Source organism: Geotrypetes seraphini, chromosome 1 (assembly GCF_902459505.1).
Source record: "Geotrypetes seraphini chromosome 1, aGeoSer1.1, whole genome shotgun sequence".
NCBI classification, from domain to species: Eukaryota; Metazoa; Chordata; class Amphibia; order Gymnophiona; family Dermophiidae; genus Geotrypetes; species Geotrypetes seraphini.
This window is the reverse complement of record NC_047084.1, coordinates 23,076,658-23,095,126: the sequence shown is the minus strand read 5'-3', so window position 1 is coordinate 23,095,126 and position 18,469 is coordinate 23,076,658. Positions and strand designations below refer to the sequence as shown.

At 42.7% G+C, this 18,469-nt stretch overlaps 1 protein-coding gene across 3 annotated transcripts in view; it reads left to right on the top strand.

Moving 5' to 3' along the window:
* The window catches only part of MRPS27 (mitochondrial ribosomal protein S27), a 144,822-nt gene that overhangs the window by 68,018 nt on the left and 58,335 nt on the right, over nucleotides 1-18,469 (top strand). For all 3 annotated transcript variants that reach the window (XM_033929102.1, XM_033929083.1, XM_033929093.1), the window contains exons 5-6: nucleotides 6,884-6,998; nucleotides 18,165-18,243. In XM_033929102.1, coding sequence (XP_033784993.1) covers nucleotides 6,884-6,998; nucleotides 18,165-18,243 — 194 coding nt within the window. The remainder of the gene's footprint in view (nucleotides 1-6,883; nucleotides 6,999-18,164; nucleotides 18,244-18,469) is intronic.

Genomic DNA, 18,469 nt, shown 5'->3' with positions numbered 1-18,469 from the left:
CCTTTTAATGTACTTTTGTAGGTGAGGTCTCTATTTCCTTTAATTCAATATTGTTCACTCAGTCCAATAAACAGGCTCACCAGACGCACCTACGTGTAGAGGAGGAAACACGAAGAAAAAAAATTCTGAACCAAATTTTTTTTTCTTGTTTTTTTTCCTCCTCTACAGATGGGTGCGTCTTATGGTCAGGTGCATCTAATGGAGCGAAAGATACGGGACTTCTTCAAATAGAAAACCTTGACAAAGAAGTCATTTTTGAACAAGACAAGGCTCACTTCCATACCACTAAGAAAATTAAGAACTACTTGGTCCAAAAACAAACAAAATTTCTGGACTGGCCAGGGAACACTGCAGACATGAATCCTATCAAGAATGTCTGGAAGATCATGAAGGACAAGATGCATGGCTGCACTGTCACAAACAAGCAGCAACTATTAGATAGACTGATACAAGAATGGTTCCACAACAAGAACATCAGAAGCCACAGCTCGTCAGTAAAACAGTCTTTTACCTCGTGATAAGGAGCCTGTCACAGCAGGACATCCTGCACACAGAAGCAGTTTAGTTCCCAGCACAGAACTAAGGGGGGAGCAGTAAAGAAACCCTTAACTGCAGCAGTACAGCAGACCCGAGAAAAACTAACAGAGAGAGAGAGAGTTAATTGGCAAACCAATGGAAAGCTCACACATCCCAGCTGAACTAGTTAAACAGGGGGGTGGAAAGAGTGAAGGGGGTGACACAGAGCAGGTTCTAAGGAAGGACAGGAACCAAGATGGAAGCAGCAACCCCCAGAGATTCCAAACCCTTAACGTTTGTAACAAGTTGACTAAAGGTCAGGCAGCCAGAATCAAAACTCCAGCAGGGAAAGGAATGTGGTAGCTTGGCAGCAGTTTATTGAAGCCACCCAAGGTAACCAGGTTAGAACCTCTGATTATGCCCAGTTATGAATCAGCTTCAGAAACAGAGGGCTGGGAATTAGACTCTGAGGGCAATGAGAGCATGGATTGTGATCATGTTTGGGATTCTGAAATAAAGGAAGATTCAAAAATGCTGTAACAAGCCAATGAAAGAGATAGTGATGGTTGGTGAAAGCTTCTTTAAGAAGAAAAAGTTTATTCCTGCTTTAAGAAACAGAAACACTTTTTCCTTTGTGAACAGTAAATGTATTTTGATTGCTGCATTTCAATTTCTAATCTAAAGAAAGTAATAATTGAGAGATTAGCCAAGTCCTGGGAATAACCTATGTGCACTGCAGTAAAGGGGGGGAGGGGGAACCTGTTTCTCCCTTGCTAACTAAAGCAGTGCAACCAGCTGTTTGAAATGAAACAGGAAGCTAATGCACAAGGAACATTGGGAAGAGGTGGAAGCCCTTGGGGAGGGTTTTCTGGATCATGATTAAAATGTGATTAATCACCATTAAAAATTACAATTGAACAACAGCTATAGGGTGGGGGTGTAGTGGGGTGTAGAAGGTGTTTGTTTCCTGAAAATGTATGGACATTGTGAAAAGAGATAAGAAAAAAAACGGGACCCTTCTACAGTTCCGATTCCGACTTGAAAACCTGCTTACTGAAGGATCTACTTTAGAGCAAGTACTTTGTGGAAGGAGGCCAATTTCCATTCAGCCTCTAATTCTTAAGTTTATGGGGAAAAGGGGGGGGGGGCGCAGTGAGTAATGGCAGCTTGATCACTGAGCTCTAGCAAACATCGTCAAAAATTGATATTTTCTTAGTGATTAAACTTATTATTTCTGATTTTAAAACAATTGGAGAGATTCTTGTTATGTCTGCCAACAAGATTAACAAAAGACACAATCCGGAACCGTCCTCTCCGAATAAAAAATCTGAAGATAAAGATGAAGCTGATACCATCCAAACAGTCCTTATGGAGATTCGCGCCATGCGCGACACGGTTAACAAGACTAAGGACGAAATATTGGAAATGAGATCTGATCTAACAGCACTGTGAACTGATTTCTCCCAACTGAAACTAAGACTGGATGCACTAGAAGCTCAGCACATGGGCACGCAAGCTTCGGTAGCCACATTACAGCACCAGATCAAACGAGTGACACAGCTTAAAAAGGAGCTGGAGGATTCAAATTTGAGATCCAGACGGAACAACTTACAATTCCTCAGGATACCGGAAAGTAAAGAAGGGTCCGACACGCTTAAATTTATGGAGGACCTAATACCTAAACTTTTAGATATACAATTTACACGGGAATTTGAGTTAGACAGGGCCCACCATAGAAACATAGAAGATGACGGCAGATATCATCAGGTCTGCCCACTCTACTGACCCACCCCCAAGTCTACTATTCTAGGGATCCCACTCCTGGTGACAGGTTCCCTTGGCTTAACCCTCTAAGGGATCCCACATGGGCATCCCATTTGCTCTTAAATTCTTGCACGCTGTTTGCCTTGATCACCTGCACTGGGAGCTCGTTCCAAGAATCAACCACTCTCTCGGTGAAGAAATATTTCCTGGTGTCGCCATGAAATTTCCCGCCCCTGAGTTTGAGCGGATGCCCTCTTGTTGCTGAGGGTCCTTTGAGAAAGAGAATCTCTTCTTCCATCTCGATACGGCCGGTAATATACTTAAACGTCTCGATCATGTCTCCTCTTTCCCTACGTTCCTCGAGTGAGTACAGCCGCAAATTTTTCAGCCTTTCCTCGTACGATAGATCCTTGAGCCCCGAGACCATCCTGGTGGCTATCCGTTGCACCGACTCTACTCTCAGCACATCTTTTCGGTAGTGTGGCCTCCAGAATTGCACACAGTATTCCAAATGAGGTTCTGTTTAATGGCATTATGACTTCAGGCTTCCGGCTGATGAAACTCCTGCGGATTCAACCTAACAACTGTCTTGCCTTAGATGAAGCCTTCTCCACATGATCAGCAGTTTTCATGTCTGCGCTGATGATCACTCCCAAGTCTCGTTCTGTTGAAGTTCTAGCTAAGGTCTCACCATTTAAGGTGTAAGTTCTGCACGGATTTCTGCTGCCGAGGTGCATGATCTTGCATTTCTTAGCGTTGAAGCCCAGCTGCCAGGTCGAGGACCAAAGCTCCAACAAATGTAGACTGTGTCATACTATCGGTCTCTCACTATATTGCATAGTTTGGCGTTGTCAGCGAATAACGTTATCTTACCTTGAAGCCCCTGAGTTAGGTCCCCTATGAATATGTTGAAAAGGAGCGGGCCCAAGACTGAGCCCTGCGGTACTCCACTGGTCACCTCCGATGTTTTAGAGAGGGTACCATTAACTACCACTCTCTGAAGTCTGCCACTCAGCCAGTCATTGACCCATGTAGTTAGTGTTTCTCCAAGCCCTATTGATTTCATCTTGCTCAACAGCCTGCGATGCGGGACACTATCGAAAGCTTTGCTGAAGTCTAGGTATACAACGTCCACGGATTCTCCCAAGTCTAGCTGTTTTGTTACCCAGTCAAAGAAGCTGATGAGATTGGATTGGCAGGACCTACCCTTGGTGAATCCGTGTTGACTGGGATTCTCCTCATCCAAGATTGCGTCTAATTTACGTTTGATTAGTGTTTCCATGAGTTTGCATTGTATTGATGTGAGACTCACCGGTCTGTAGTTTGCAGCCTCTGCCCTGCAACCCTTTTTGTGCAGTGGAACGACGTTAGCTGTTTTCCAGTCTATGTGGACTCTCCCCGAACTTAGGGAGAGATTGAAGAGTCCTGATAGCGGTTCTGCCAGGACATCACGCAGCTCACTGAGCACCCTGAGGTGTAGATTGTCCGGTCCCATGGCTTTGTTCACCTTGAGTCTTGCCAGTTCGTAGTAGACATCGCCAGGTGTGAACTCGAAATTCTGAAACGGGTCTTCCACGCTGGTCCTTGCCTGCAACTGCGGACCGTGCCCCGGTGCCTCGCAGGTGAAGACCAAGCAGAAGTATTCATTCAGTAGTTCTGCTTTATCGGAATCTGATTCTGCGCAGTTCCCATCTGGTTTTCTAAGGCGTACTATCCCGTCTGTGTTCTTTTTCCTATCACTAATATACCTGAAGAAGGATTTGTCCCCTTTCTTCATGTTCTTTGCCAGAGTCTCTTCCACTCGAAGTTTAGCCTCCCTGACTGCCGTTTTGACCGCTGCAGACCTCGCCCTATGTTCTAGTTTAGCTTCCCTAGTCTCCGTTCGTTTGTAGGAAATAAATGCTTTTTTCTTCTCCTTGACGAGGTGCGAGATTTCTGCGGAGTACCATTGGGGTTTGTTGTTTCTCTGCCGTTTGTGTACTGATTTAATGTAGAGGCTTGTTGCTTCATGTATGGTAGATTTCAGGGATGACCACCGTGTTCCCTCATTCAGGCCTGCTAACCCTCGCTATCCCAGGCCCATCATTGTTCGTTTTCTGCGATATTCACAGCTTATAGAAGTCATGCAAGAAGCTAAGACTAAAGCTCCGCTCAAACTGGATTCCAACAACATCCTAATCGTACCCGATCTAAGTAAAAATACGGCTCATCAACGTAAACAACTTCTTGCCTTCCGTCCGAAGCTCAGAGAACTCAAGGCACAATTCGGGATGATGTACCTGGCTACCATGAGGATCACATACAACAACTCGACTAAAAACTTCACCAATCCACAACAATTAGATGACTTCTTGGAAGAATACCGACCCACCAGCATTGACCGGGTGTGAATGCTCGCAAGCTTATCATCAGGTGCTGTCGGCAGCCTTTTTTATCTGCACACCATTACCAGATCTAAAGCTACGTGGCGGTGCCATCACTGCTACAGCAATCCACGAACTGAGCAAGCTAGAAACTTCTCGATGAGTTTATATTATCTGTATGTAGTGTATAAGAGCAGTCCTTGTTTGCAGATGCGGTTTGTTTTTACTCCATTTAAGTTACCTCTTTCCTGAGCATCTGTTAAGAACATAAGAACATAAGAAATGCCTTCACCGGATTAGACCTTAGGTCCATCTAGACCGGCGACCCGCGCACGCGGAGACTAAGCTAGGTGTTCCCTGATGAATACCTTGTTTACCCGTATCCCTCAATGTGATTCACAAGAAGGTATGCATCCAACTTGCCCTTGAATCCCCGAATGGTGGTCTCCGTCACAACCTCCTCTGGGAGAGCATTCCAAGCGTCCATCACTCACTATCTCCGATTCTTTTCAATGTTTATATGTCCTCCCTGAAACTCCTCCAACTATCCCCCTTGGAAACACTTTACACTTACGCCGATGACATCCTTGTCCTCCTCGAGACCGACTCTAACCTCACCAATCTCTCTGAGAACATCTTTTCATGTATATCAAACCTCCAATCCTGGGCCCTCACCGTGCAAATGAAACTAAACGAGATCAAAACAAAACTACTATGGCTCGGCCCAAAATTAGATCAGCTACCCACCCTCATCCCACTTTCCTCTGGCACCACTTTGCAGCTTGAACACTCAAGCAAAGTTCTGGGCATCATCATTGATTCTAAACTGTCCTTTAACGACCACCTTAACTCACTAGTAAAAAAATGCTTTTTCAATCTTCATATGTTAAGGAAAGTGAGATCCTGCTTCCATCAACAACACTTTGCTGTCCTCGTTCAATCCATTATTCTTTCCAGACTGGATTACTGTAACTCCATCTACCTAAGCCTAACAAAGAAAAGCCTTCATAGACTCCAGCGGATTCAGAACATTGTGGCTAGACTAATCTTCACTAAAAGCAAATTCGACCACGTCTCCCCGCTTCTGTCTAAGCTTCACTGGCTCCTAGTAATCCTTAGAGTTCACTACAAATGCGCCTGCCTAACCTTCAAGTCTCTACACGGCATCCTTCCTCCCCTTTTTCCACTATCTTGGAACTCCTCGAATCCCAACACCACCAGATCTACTCAAAAATTCAAACTATCCTTCCCCTCTTTAAAGGGCATATCCCATGCAGGAAAATTAGGGACATCTCTCTTCTTCAGGATCACCGAACTCTGGAACAGCTTTACTATCCCGCTTTGGAGTCTGACCTCCCTCCAACTCTTCCAAAAACATTTAAAAACATGGCTTTTCTCTAAAATGTAACGACCTCTCCCTCTTCGATATACTAAGTCTCTCTAAACTTCTCTGTACCAAGTTCTTCTACTTTTCTTTGGAGTTCTTTCTATATCAATTCCTGTAAACCGTGCCGAGCTCTACTTCTGTGGAGATGATGTAGTATACAAACTTAAGGTTTAGTTTAATTTAGAAGAATTTCCTTACATTGCTCTTGAGTCTCCCACCCCTCAACCTCAAATTATATCCTCTGGTTTTACCATTTTCCTTTCTCTGGAAAAGATTTTGTTCTACGTTAATACCTTTCAAGTATTTGATTGTCTGAATTATATCTCTCCTAACCCTCCTTTCCTCTAAGGTATATATATTTAGGGCTTCCAGTCTCCTCATACGTCTTTTGTTGCAAACCTCCTATCATTTTCGTCGCCCTCCTCTGGACCGCTTCAAGCCTTTTTGTGTCCTTCGCCAGATACAGTCTCCAAAACTGAGCACAATACTCCAAGTTGGGCCTCACCAACGACCTGTACAGGGGCATCAACACCTTCATTCTTCTACTGATAAATACTATACTTGCACAATTTTGGATGCAATAAGTATTCTCTCTAAATGAATGCTGTTCCATATCAGTTTATTTTGAGTGTCTTAAACTTTTCAAGTTAGCAGCCAGGAATCTTGAAAGTTGCAGAGGAATTTTTGTTTGTGATGACAATATTATATCAAAACTGAGACTTATCTGTTTTTGAAATGCATGATCACCATTTCTTATGTTCAATAACAATTTTTCCTTAGAATAATATACTCATATGTATTTATTGTCCACTAAAGAAAAACTATAAATTTATTTTCCTGTCTTCAACTTTAGATTTCGGCACAGTCCAAACTGTTCGTTTTTGAAAGAATGGACTATTCACAGCTGGATCAGACAGTGCTTTAAATATGGTGCAGAGGACAAAGCTATGTATACCCTGAAAAACAAGGTAAAAATTTTATGATAAGATTTTTTTCTATTTCAAACATTTATACTTTGGAAAGTATATGTTTCTGAGCCTTTGTTATTTAAGCAATGTATTTAGCATGTATCGTATAATTTTTGTACATTCATAATTTTACTTATTTATTTACATTTAATAACTACTTTTTCATGAAGAGATTCACCCAAAGCAGTTTATAATACATTAAATAGTAATCAGGTACTCTTAAATATTTTCCCTATTTGTCCTAGGAGACTCACAGTCTAACGGTGGTATCTGGAACCTGAGGCAGTAGAAGGTTAAGTGACTTGCCCAGAGTCACCAGAGCAGGCTGCGATTGAACTTGCAACCTCAGGGTGCTGAGGCAGCAGCTCTAACCACTTATCCCATTAGTCTTCTGTTCATCAGTTCATGGCATCTTTTACATTCTGTGCTGCATTCTTGGATTGACTGTTTCAGAAGAAGATACCATGAGAGATTGTTCACCCTCTCCCAGGTGAAGAGAATGAGAGGGCACTCACTAAAGTTAGAAGGGAGGGCACTCGCTAAAGTTAGAAGGGAAAAGATTCTGTACAAACGTAAGGAAGTTCTTCACCCAGAGAGTGGTAGAAATCTGGAACGCTCTTCCGGAGGCTGTTATAGTTTGGATAAGTTCATACTGGAACAGAACATACGCAAGTAAGGCTAGACTCAAATAGGACTGGTCTTTGACCTAAGGGCCGCCATGTGAGCTGGGCATGATGGACCACTGGTCTAACCCAGCAGCGGCAAATCTTATGTTCTTAAGTAAATATGAACCAGGAACTAGAGAGAATTAGTCTTATATGATAAGTTAATCTAATATTAATATTCCTTGTTTAAATAACTTGCAAGATAAATCACATGGTTACATTTCTTACTCCAGAAAGCTCACAGATTTAAATTTGAGCTTCTAAAATAAGTAGTAGATAAAGGAACTGGATATAAAAATATGCCTGCCAAAAGGCAAAAATCAACAGTCTAGTAATTAGCAACATTAGTTTTGAAAGCTTTGAGGTGCAAGAATATATGTTGAAGCGACATGTCTGTGTCTTGCAACAAGTTTAAGTAGAGAAGGTATTTTGGATTTAGCTCGCATCTTTTTTTTCAGTTGCAAATCAAGTTGAGCTATATTCAGGTACGTCAGATATTTTCTGTCCCCCGAAGGGCTCATATTTAAGTTTGCACCTGAGGCAATGGAAGATTAAATAACCTTCCCAAAACCACAAAATGCTGCAGCGGGATTTGGACTGGGCTTCTCTGGTTTCTCAGCTGCTGCTCTCACCATTAATATACTCATCTACTCTAAAGAAATAGCAATGTTGGCACATCTGCAGTTTGCTTTATTGGTGACATGCACAGTATCCAAGCTTAATTACTTCTATCCCCTGCTTTATATCTGCTCTTATTCATGGGACTCCTTAAGGACTTGAGCGGTTGGTATTCCTATTCACCAAAAAGAAATGAACAAAAGAGATCAGAACAATCAGGTTGAATGGAGTGGAATGGGTAAGGGTCGGTGTTGGACAAATTACTTTGTAAAAATAATTTATTGAAGTTATTTGTTACTTCAAGGAAAAAGTAAATATTAGGGCTTCTTTTACGAAGGTGTGCTAGCGGTTTTATCACACGCACCGGATTAGTGTGCGCTAGCCGAAAATCTGCCACCTGCTCAAAAGGAGTCGGTAGTGGCTAGCGCGCGGGGCAATTTAGCGTGCGCTATACTGCGCGTTAAGGCCCTAGCGCACCTTCGTAAAGGAGCCTTTAGAGTTACTAGTTACTTGTTTAATGCTTTTTCCTTAGCAACAGCAGCAGATGAATCCAGAGACCAATGGGATAACACACATCTACCAGCAGACGGAGATAGAGAAACTGATTAACAGGTGGTCCATTTGGCTGGCACTCCTCCTGTATCTTCAGTATGCTCTATCTCCCAGCAGGTGATGGTCACTATTCAACTAGCTCCTGAATTCTGGCTGTGACTGGAAAATTATTTTCTCCTGTTGAGGTTTCTCTTCAGTGAGACAGGGGTGTCCGGCTGAACGGTGCCGGCTTTAGGGGTTACACCTGGGCCCTCCCAGGTCCCTGCCTCACCCTTCCTCAATTGCTAGAGGGTCTGACTGGGTCTCGATTTTTTCTTCTTTCCCTTCTCTGTTTAAAAAAAAAAAGGGAGACCACAGTTGCTACATTCTGCCCTGTTAGTGATACACAACCAGCTCTTACTGGCTTCAACCGGCCCTAACAACAAGCTTGTGAGTATGTATGTGTTTTTTACTGTTCTTTGAACTTCAGGTTCTGTTTGGGAGTCTTAGAACTGTGGGTTCGGTCAACGTACGTTTAAGAAATGGATATTTTATTGAGGCTAAGTTTTATGACTAGAAATCCATTGAGGGAGCTGGGACTTTCCCGCCCTTTGCATATACACGCTTGGTTTCCTTGTTGGTTACAGCGCGGCAGTAGCGGTGCGATTTCATGCTTGCACTTGTTCTCCTTGTTGGGTTTCAGTGCAGCAGTAGTAGTCCTGTTTATTCCGTTCTTCTAGTTATTCCCCGAGTCTGATTTTCTTTCTATGCAGGCCGCAGCAGGGTAAATTTTGCGGGGCTTGAATCCGACTATGTTTCTAGGAGCGTTGATGCAGCGGCCACGTGTCAGCGAGAATCAGGCGCGCGCTTGGGTCTCCGGCAATGGCGAGAGAGCTGCAGCGTTCCAGTAGTTTATTTCCAGCTGACTTTGGTCAGGGTATGCCGCGGCTTTTCTCCTTTCCGGTTCAGACAAGTTGTTCGTGTTTCACCAGCAATTGTTTTGATATTATATAAAATTAATTCTAGCGATTTGAAATCCATCCATTAACAAAGCAAACATTTAAAAAGAAAATTGTCAGGTCTTCAAATATAGGGATCCAATACAATTAGACTTTTAAATCAAATAAGAAACAAAACCCCATGAAAATAGCTAGCATATGAGCAGTGAAGAAATCAATCAAACATTATCTATATTCAGCGGTCGTTGGTGTGGTGGCACCAGTTAGTCAGTCGCCTTCTGAAGACACTCAATGAAGTTACAGAGTAACACTTTTAAAATCAATAGGAGGAAATATTTTTTCACTCAGGCTTTGGAATGCGTTGCCAGAGGATGTGGTAAGAGTGGTTAATGTAGCTAGTTTAAAAAAACATTTGGACAAGTTCCTAGAGAAAAAGTCCATAGTCTGCTGTTGAGACAGACATGGAGGAAGTCACTGCTTGCCTTGGATCGGTAGCATGGAATGCTGCTACTGTTTGAGTTTTTGCCAGGTACCTGTGACTTGGATCGGCCTCCGTGAAGACGGTATACTGAGCTGGATGGACCATTGGTCTGACCCAGTAAGGTTATTCTTATGTTCTTAATGGCAACTTGAGTAGCCCATTTTCGATCCACTCCTATTGAAGACATCTGTAAGGCAGCCACCTGGTCCTCAATTCACACCTTCACATCCCACTACTTTTTGGAGTATTATTCCAGACAGGCTAACTTCTTTCTAAACCCTTTCGGCATCATCCTGGCAGCTTTGGAGTCTCACACGTGAGAATATAATGCCTTCTTATACTCACCTGTAGCAGGTGTTATCTGTGGACAGCAGGTATAAATTCTTACAACCCTCCCAACTCCCCTAGTTGGCTTCTTAGCTATCTTACTGAACTGGAAGTCCCGCGAGCCAATGTCGAGCAGAAAGGCACCAACGCACGCGTGGAACGAGCAGTCTTAAATTTTTTAAAGTGACAGTACACTTTTTGACAGTCCATGCCAGGTTCTGTAGATAACATTACTCTTGTGAGAATATTTGTCTGCTGTTCTCAGATGACACCTGCTACAGGTAAGTAACTTTGCTTTACTCATCAAAGACCCTCCTTACCTTTTCTAAACTATGCACTATATTTAAGTCTCATGGCACTTTAGGGCATTTAGACACTGAAGGCAGCTGAGGGTAGGATAGAATAGCCCCCTACCCCTCATGGAATGCCTCAACTCACAGGCCTGGAACAGGATCCAAATGAAATCCAGAGGTCCACCCCTAGCCCACCACACCCCTGATCCAGAAAATCTTGCCAGCAATAACATCCATAATACACTGCCTGAGCTGACCCAAAGATTTTCCTTAGCACTCACCATCGTGTAAATAGCATGTTATGGCAAAAGGGTGGGGCTGCTGTTTGTGGTTTATTACAAATTTTTTTTTTCATTTTCTTATGTTTCTGGATGTGTTGATAGTTTGTTTTGTGTGTGTTCTATGAAATAAAATAATAATAAAAAAAAAATCATCTATAGTACATGAAGATTGGAGGGTTGTAGATATAACACCGATTTTTTAAAAAGGGTTCCAGAGGTGATTTGGGAAATTACAGCCAGGTAAGTCTGAATTTAGTGCCGGGCAAAATAGTGGAAACTTATAAAGAATAAAAATATTGAACACATTGACAAGCATGGTTTAATGGGACAGTGTAAGCATGAATTCAGCCAAGGGATGTCTTGCCTTGCCAATTTGCTGCATTTCTTTGAAGATGTGAACAAACATGTGGACAAAGATGAGCTGGTTAATGTAGTGAGTGTATCTAGATTTTCAGAAAGCTTTTGACAGACTCACTCCCTCATGAGAGACTCCAATGCAAATTAAAAAGCCATGAGATAGGAGGCAATGTTCTGATGTGGAGTACCACAAGGCTCACCTCTGTGTCCCTCCCTGTTCAAAATATACCTTAGTGCTTTAGGTAGGAAATTCTGAAACTCACAAGTCCATGTATTCTCCTACAAAGATGACAACTTCCTGCTGAGCCCAGCTAAGGATGCCTTCAATGACACCATATCAGATTGATCCATGACCTCAGTGTATGAGTAACAGTGAAGTTTCTCAAACTCAATAAGCTAAAGACTAAGATCTTATGGTTCAGAAACTACAACATATTACCTCACATGGACATGATGCTGCCAACTGGGGGAAAAACTCAAAATAGAGGGGTTTTCAAAGGTACTGAGAGTTACCCTAAACTCGGAACTCACCTGCATGGATCAAATCAACATACTAGTCAGGAAATTCTTCTTCTGACTCAGATCAATGCTATGCCAGCCTAACTTCAGAACAATCGCGCAAGCGGTTCTCCTTCCCTAACTGGATAACTGCAACTACCTATACAGGGGTATTGCAGAAAAAGATTGCAAAAGACTAACTACTTAAAAACACAACTGCCTGACTAATCTTCTGGTGGAGTAAATTCGAGAGTGCCTCCCCACTCCTGAAAGACTTACACTGGCTCCCCATGAAGAGGAGGATATACTGTAATACAATTTATTTATTTATTTATTTAGATTTTTATCCCGTCCTCCCAGTAGCTCAGAACGGTCTACAAGCAAACATTCACATTGGAGTATATTTGGACATACAAAGACTATACAGTAGTTTAACAATAGGGACTATACAGTGATTTAAGAACAGTAGTTTAAATACAAGAACTATACAGTAATTTAAGTACAGGTTAAGAGTGGACTATACAGCAATTTATGTAGAAGATTAGAATGGAGAAGAGAGGGTGGGGTGGGGTTTAAGGGGGAGTGAGGCGTAGATTGTGGTTGAATTTTAGTTGGAGGAGGGTTTTTACCGCTTTCTGGAAGGTCATTAATGAGTTCTGTAGTCTGATTTGTGGGGGGAGTTGGTTCCAGAGTTGGATGAAGTGGCTGTAGGAGCGTTTGCGGGCGGTGTCTGACAGGAGGGACCTTCCTGGGGGGGTGCATAGGCGTTTCTCCATTTCTGAGCGGAGGGTGCGGATGGGGATGTACATGGTTAGCTTGGATTTTATGTGGGAAGGGGTGGTGGCGTAAATTCTTTTATGCTCTATTACCAGGGCCTTGAATGCGCAGCGTTGGCTAATTGGGAGCCAGTGTTAAGCGCGGAATGCTGGAGAGATGGGATCGTGGTAGTTGGGGCTGTGTAGGAGGTGGATTGCTGAATTTTGTGCCCGCTGGAGGCGCTTGAGATCTTTTTTGGCTACTCCATTAAATAGGGAGTTGCAGTAATCCATTCTGGAGAGGACATATGTGTAGAGGAGTTGGGCTAGGTCAGGTGTGGAGATATAGGGTTTGATCCTTCTCAGTTGGCGCATGGTCCACAAATCCATCTATGGTGATAACTCTGCAGGACTAAGCACAGAAATCAATGTCATTTGCTCCTTTCTCAACACCAGACCGCATCAATAGTTCAAACTAGCCTTCCCCTCTTCCCCCCACCCTTCAGGCGCACTTCAGAAGAAGCTACATGAATCCACTTAATCTAGAGGTTTCAAACTCATGGCCTAGGGGCCACATGCATCCCGTCAGGTACTGTTTTGAGGCCCTCGGTATATTTATCATAATCACAAAAGTAAATAAAATAGTTTCTTAATCATTTGTCTCTTTAGCTATAAATTTCAATATTATTATTAAGACTTAGCCAAAAGGAAAGATTTATAAACTATAAAGAGTTTTTACCTCATGCAAAATTGTCATTTCTTTAATAAAATATTAACTATTTTTTTCTGAGGCCTTCCAAGTACCTACAAATCCGCAAAGGGTTTAAGTTTGAGACCACTGACTTAATCGAACCAGGGACCAAAGATATAGAACAACCTCCCTCTTCACCTGTGACAAGACTCACCGTTTCTCCTCAGACCCATAACATGAACTCATTCAGAACTCTATCCACCTAATATTTCATTCAGTGTTCATGTCCTGTGATCAATAATCTTATTATAAACCATATTGAATCCTAGTCTAAACTTTCGGTATAGAAGAAAATGTATGGGATGGCATGGTAAAATAAAGGGTAGAGTTAAATTGGCATTTTTCTTAGTGGAGGAGGTTGATTAGTGAACTGCAGTGATCTGTTCTGGAAATTGGAACAAGTGAGGTGATTAAATTTGCAGATGAATCTAAATTATTCAACTGGTTAAAATACATGTGGACTGTAAAAAATTGCAAGAAGACCATAGGAAAAGCATCCAAATGGCAGATGAAATTTAATATGGGCAATTATACATTGGAAAGAATATTCCAAATCACAGTAACATGATGTTATGGTCCACCCAAGCAGTCAGCACCCAAGAAAAAAGATCTAGATGTCATCTTAGACCAGTGTCTTGCAAACGTTGCGAAGCTGTGGCACCCTGAACATAGTGGCTCAGGGCATCAAGAAGTGCGATGACATCATGCACATCACTTGTGAAGGCCCTTTAAATCTAGCAGTTTCTTACTTGATTCGCATGAGGACTCTCCTGACATCATGTCTCTTGGAATGTTAGTCTCGCACTGAGCCTCAATTGTGCATGAGTAACCTTGAGACATGTCACAACATGCACAGACTTGTTTCAACACGCTTGCTACTTTCTTTCATACTCAGGTAGATAAATTATTGAACACCCCTCGTATTACAACCTATTAAAGTGATTAGAAGCATAACTGGGCAAAAATTTCATGATAAAACTTTCTCAGTTACCTATGCCTGATTTTAAAATTTTAGAAGCTATTGGTGTAGCTAAATATCTGTTTGAGAAGTGAGGGGTATTTTTTTGTATTTAATTGTATCTACTGTCTTAAAATGATGTATTTTTGAACGTAAAATAATCTTTGTACATAATTAGTCTTTTTGGAGCATGACTAGATTGTCAATATTTCACAGGGCAATGTTGACTCTCTCATCTTACATAAGAATTGCCATACTGGGATAGACCGAAGATCCATCAAACCCAGTATCCTGTTTCCAACAGTGGCCAACCCAGGACCCAAGTACCTAGCAAGATCTCAAGTAGTAAAACACATTTTATGCTGCTTGTCCTAGGAATAAGCAGTGGACTTCCCCAGGCTATCTCAATTCTCTTTTAGGAAATTATCTGAGCCTTTTTTAAACCCCTCTAAGCTAACTGATTTCACTACATTCTTAGGCAACGACTTCCAGAGTTTAATTACACGTTGTGTGAAGAAATATTTCTTGCATTATGTATGATCTTTAATACTGGACATTCATGATGTGAATATGGATCTCCTATGTATTTTTATCCAGTTGATTATCCGGTGTGGTCCTATTAGCTTCCTATCACTATTTTTCCTGCCCAGCTACTTTCATATTAATAGCATTCATTACTGCACTTTTGATACATTATATTATATCAGTACAATAATCTTCTAGAGAAAAATTCTTCAGGGTATCATAATGTAACTAAATGAACTCTCTCTGTGTACCTGAATGTCTTCACAGTTTTCTCTTTCAGGCTTATTGTCTATTTAAATGGGTTTGTGAAGCAGGGATGTCAGAAATCTACTTTCTAGTGTGAAACAATACATGTACTATAGGTAGATTAAGATGCATTCATAGGCAGGTGTTTGTTCTGTATAATAAATAATTTTATCTAAGAAATGAGTTTTATGCAAGGATATAGGCAAAGGGCAAATTTGCATTACTGAAGCTGTGCTTATGTGAATTAATACTGTATATTCTTGAATATAAACTGAGGTTTCAACCTTTTTCCCCAAAAATAAGAGAGAAAGGTTGAATGAAATATAAACCAAGGATTTATATCATGGTAATGCTCTCTTTCCTTTCTCTCCCCCAACTGGTACCAATCATCTTATGTTCCCTGAGATATCCTGTCCTGGCCTGTCCCAGCCTCATCCTCAGTCCTGACCTGGCCATCCCAGCCCGAACTCTAGACCCAGCCTTTCAACCCCAGCCTGAGCTCTAGACCCAGCCTGGCAGCCCCAGCCATTGAAGGCTTCCTGCGGGCCTGCCTTTAGCCCTAGTAGTCCAGCAGTGATCCTGGACAGGAGCGATCCCTCCCGCATTCAGTCCCAGCCGACTCTGGTCCACCCCACCTCCCTCCTGCCCCCCAGATCCCATCCATAGCTTACCTCTGATGCCCCAGTTCAATTCTGGACCACCAGGGACAGAATGCAGGAGGGATCACGCCTGTCAAGGCTCACCGCTGGACCACCAGGGTTTAAGGCAGGCCCATGGGTCTGTGAAGGAGGTGAAATAGTGCAGAGCTTGACTATAGACCAAGACCCCCTAGGGCCTTTTTTTGGGCCCCAAAATCTCATTTTATATTCGAGTACTGTATATAGATATGTGTTTGAGCAGCGGTCTCAAACTCATGGGCTACAGGCCGCATGCGGCCCCCCTCCCCAGGTGCTATTTTGCGGCCTGTGGTCTTGTACCTGATCTCGTACTCTGGGCAGGAAGAGAAGCGCCGGCGTCAGTTGACTTGCAACTTCTGCTGCCGTCGCTTATGCCGTGACTCCTGCCTTCGCGTATTTGCTGGATACACGAAGGCAGGAGTCCTGGCATATGTGACGGCAGCAGGAAGTTGCAAGTCAGCTGACGCCGGTGCCTCTCTTCGTGCCCAGTGTGCGAAATTGTGTTCAAGACTGCAGCTGCAAAATACAGGTATTGCTGGACAGGGGAGGAAGGAAAGGAGAAGGAGTACTGCTGGATAGGGAGAGCAAGGAAGGGCAAAGGGGTACTGTTGGACAGGAGGAACAGGGAAGGGAGAAGGGGTACTGCTGGACAAGGGGAGCAGGGAAGGGAGAAGGAGTACTGCTGGACAAGGAGGAGGTAAAAGGAAGGGAGAAGAGATACTGCTGGACCTAGCAGAAAGGGAGGGAAAGGAAAGGTGCTACACACTAGAGGGGAGGGTGAGATGGTGCATGGGGAGAGAGCCTTGTTGGGTTGGGGGATGGGAAGGAGGGATGCCACTGAGGAAAGAGGTAAGGATAGAGAGAGAAAGTGTGCAGGAGCCAGGAGGCAGAAAGTGTTGGACTCATGGAGCGGGCAAGATGGATGGGGAGGATAGAAAGGAGGGAAGGAGAAATATTACACTGGGGAAGGGGGAAAGTGAAAAGTTGGACTTATGGAGGGAGAGAGAGAGAGAGAGATACGTTTGTTAATGGAAGGAGGACCAGAGGAGAAGCATGCAGTAAGAAGAGAGAAAATAATGTTGGACTGGGAGGAAGGCCAGAAAGGAGGAAGGGAAGGGAGATGGACTGCAGGGGGCAGAAAGGAGGAAGGGAAAGAGAAATGTTACACTGGGGGGGAAGGATAGAGATGTCAGGCCATAGAAATAGGGAGGGAAGGAGAGAGAGAGAGGAAGGGAAGGTAAGACATGGATTTTGAGAAGAAAGCAGAAAAATGGAAACATTGAATGTTAATGCCAAAGATGGATACAAGATACAACCAATAAGGCAAACACTAGTCTAAGGGTTCTGAGAGTGCAAATGCAGAATAACACACCTGAATTAAATAAATAATAATAAAGCTAAATCATCAAATGAATTAACAGTGATAGAGGCCACCTCAGTGTGAGGATCAGCGAAGGGAGAACAACTCCGGCGCTTCACAGTATAAGACAAAGGTACAGTACCTCTGCCTGCACACCATCACTGGTGGCCTCTTGTATGTGTAAATCAAACCCCAATTTAAGGTGATAATAATAGTAACAAATCAGTGTGAAAAAATGCAAAATGCACTCAAAGAACCCTCCCCAGCCAACTCCCCGAATAAAAAATATATATGAAGAGGCAACAGCCGACTTATCTTCAGACAGTCATGATGGTACCGGCTGTAGGCAAGAAATGGGTTCTGAACGTGAACTCGCAGGCCTTGAGCATGCACAGATGCTCAAGGCCCAGCAGAGGAGGAGGATGATCTTCGGGCACCAGCACCAAGTACAGGACATGCAGGTGCCGGTGCCCAGATGACTGTAAGAAGCTGGGGGGGGGAGGGGTGTCCGATCGCGGCACGGTGTGTCCGATCGCAGGGGGGGGCCTTCGGGGGGAGCAATGCCAGTTCTCGTGGGGGGAGGGAACGTATCAAAGTGAGTTTCCATTATTTCCTATGAGGAACCTCGCTTTGATAAACGAGCATTTTGGATTACGAGCATGCTCCTGGAACGGACTATGCTCGTAATCCAAGATTAGATTAGAAAATGTTTTTCTTCATTGGTGCTTGAGTTTCCAATACTGCATTAGAAAAAGGAACCCTATGACAAAAAATAATTTAGAATGAATGTTGGTAGAAAGTCATCAGAAATCATGTTTCAATGGTATTATTCAATCAGAAGAAGGATCTTTGCTTAACTCTTGCTACTTTGTCTTATTTTCCAGGTTCAATATGGAATTTTCCCAAATCACTTTACATTCAACCTGTTGTTGGATTTATTTATTGTAAAGGATAATTATGAAGGTAAGAAAATGAAGCTCAAATTAACACTGATGATCCTCTTAATATTTTAATAATTTTGTTGTATTAACCCATAAAGAAAATGTTTCTGTAATTATGCATCATGAAGATGTTCAAGTGAAAAATAAAATTATTATTGCAATTCCCTTGAGCAAATGTTAATTAGTTTTATTCAATCTGATGTGCTTTTCTACCTAAGTGTATATAATTTGTTATTCTGCTTGGTTTG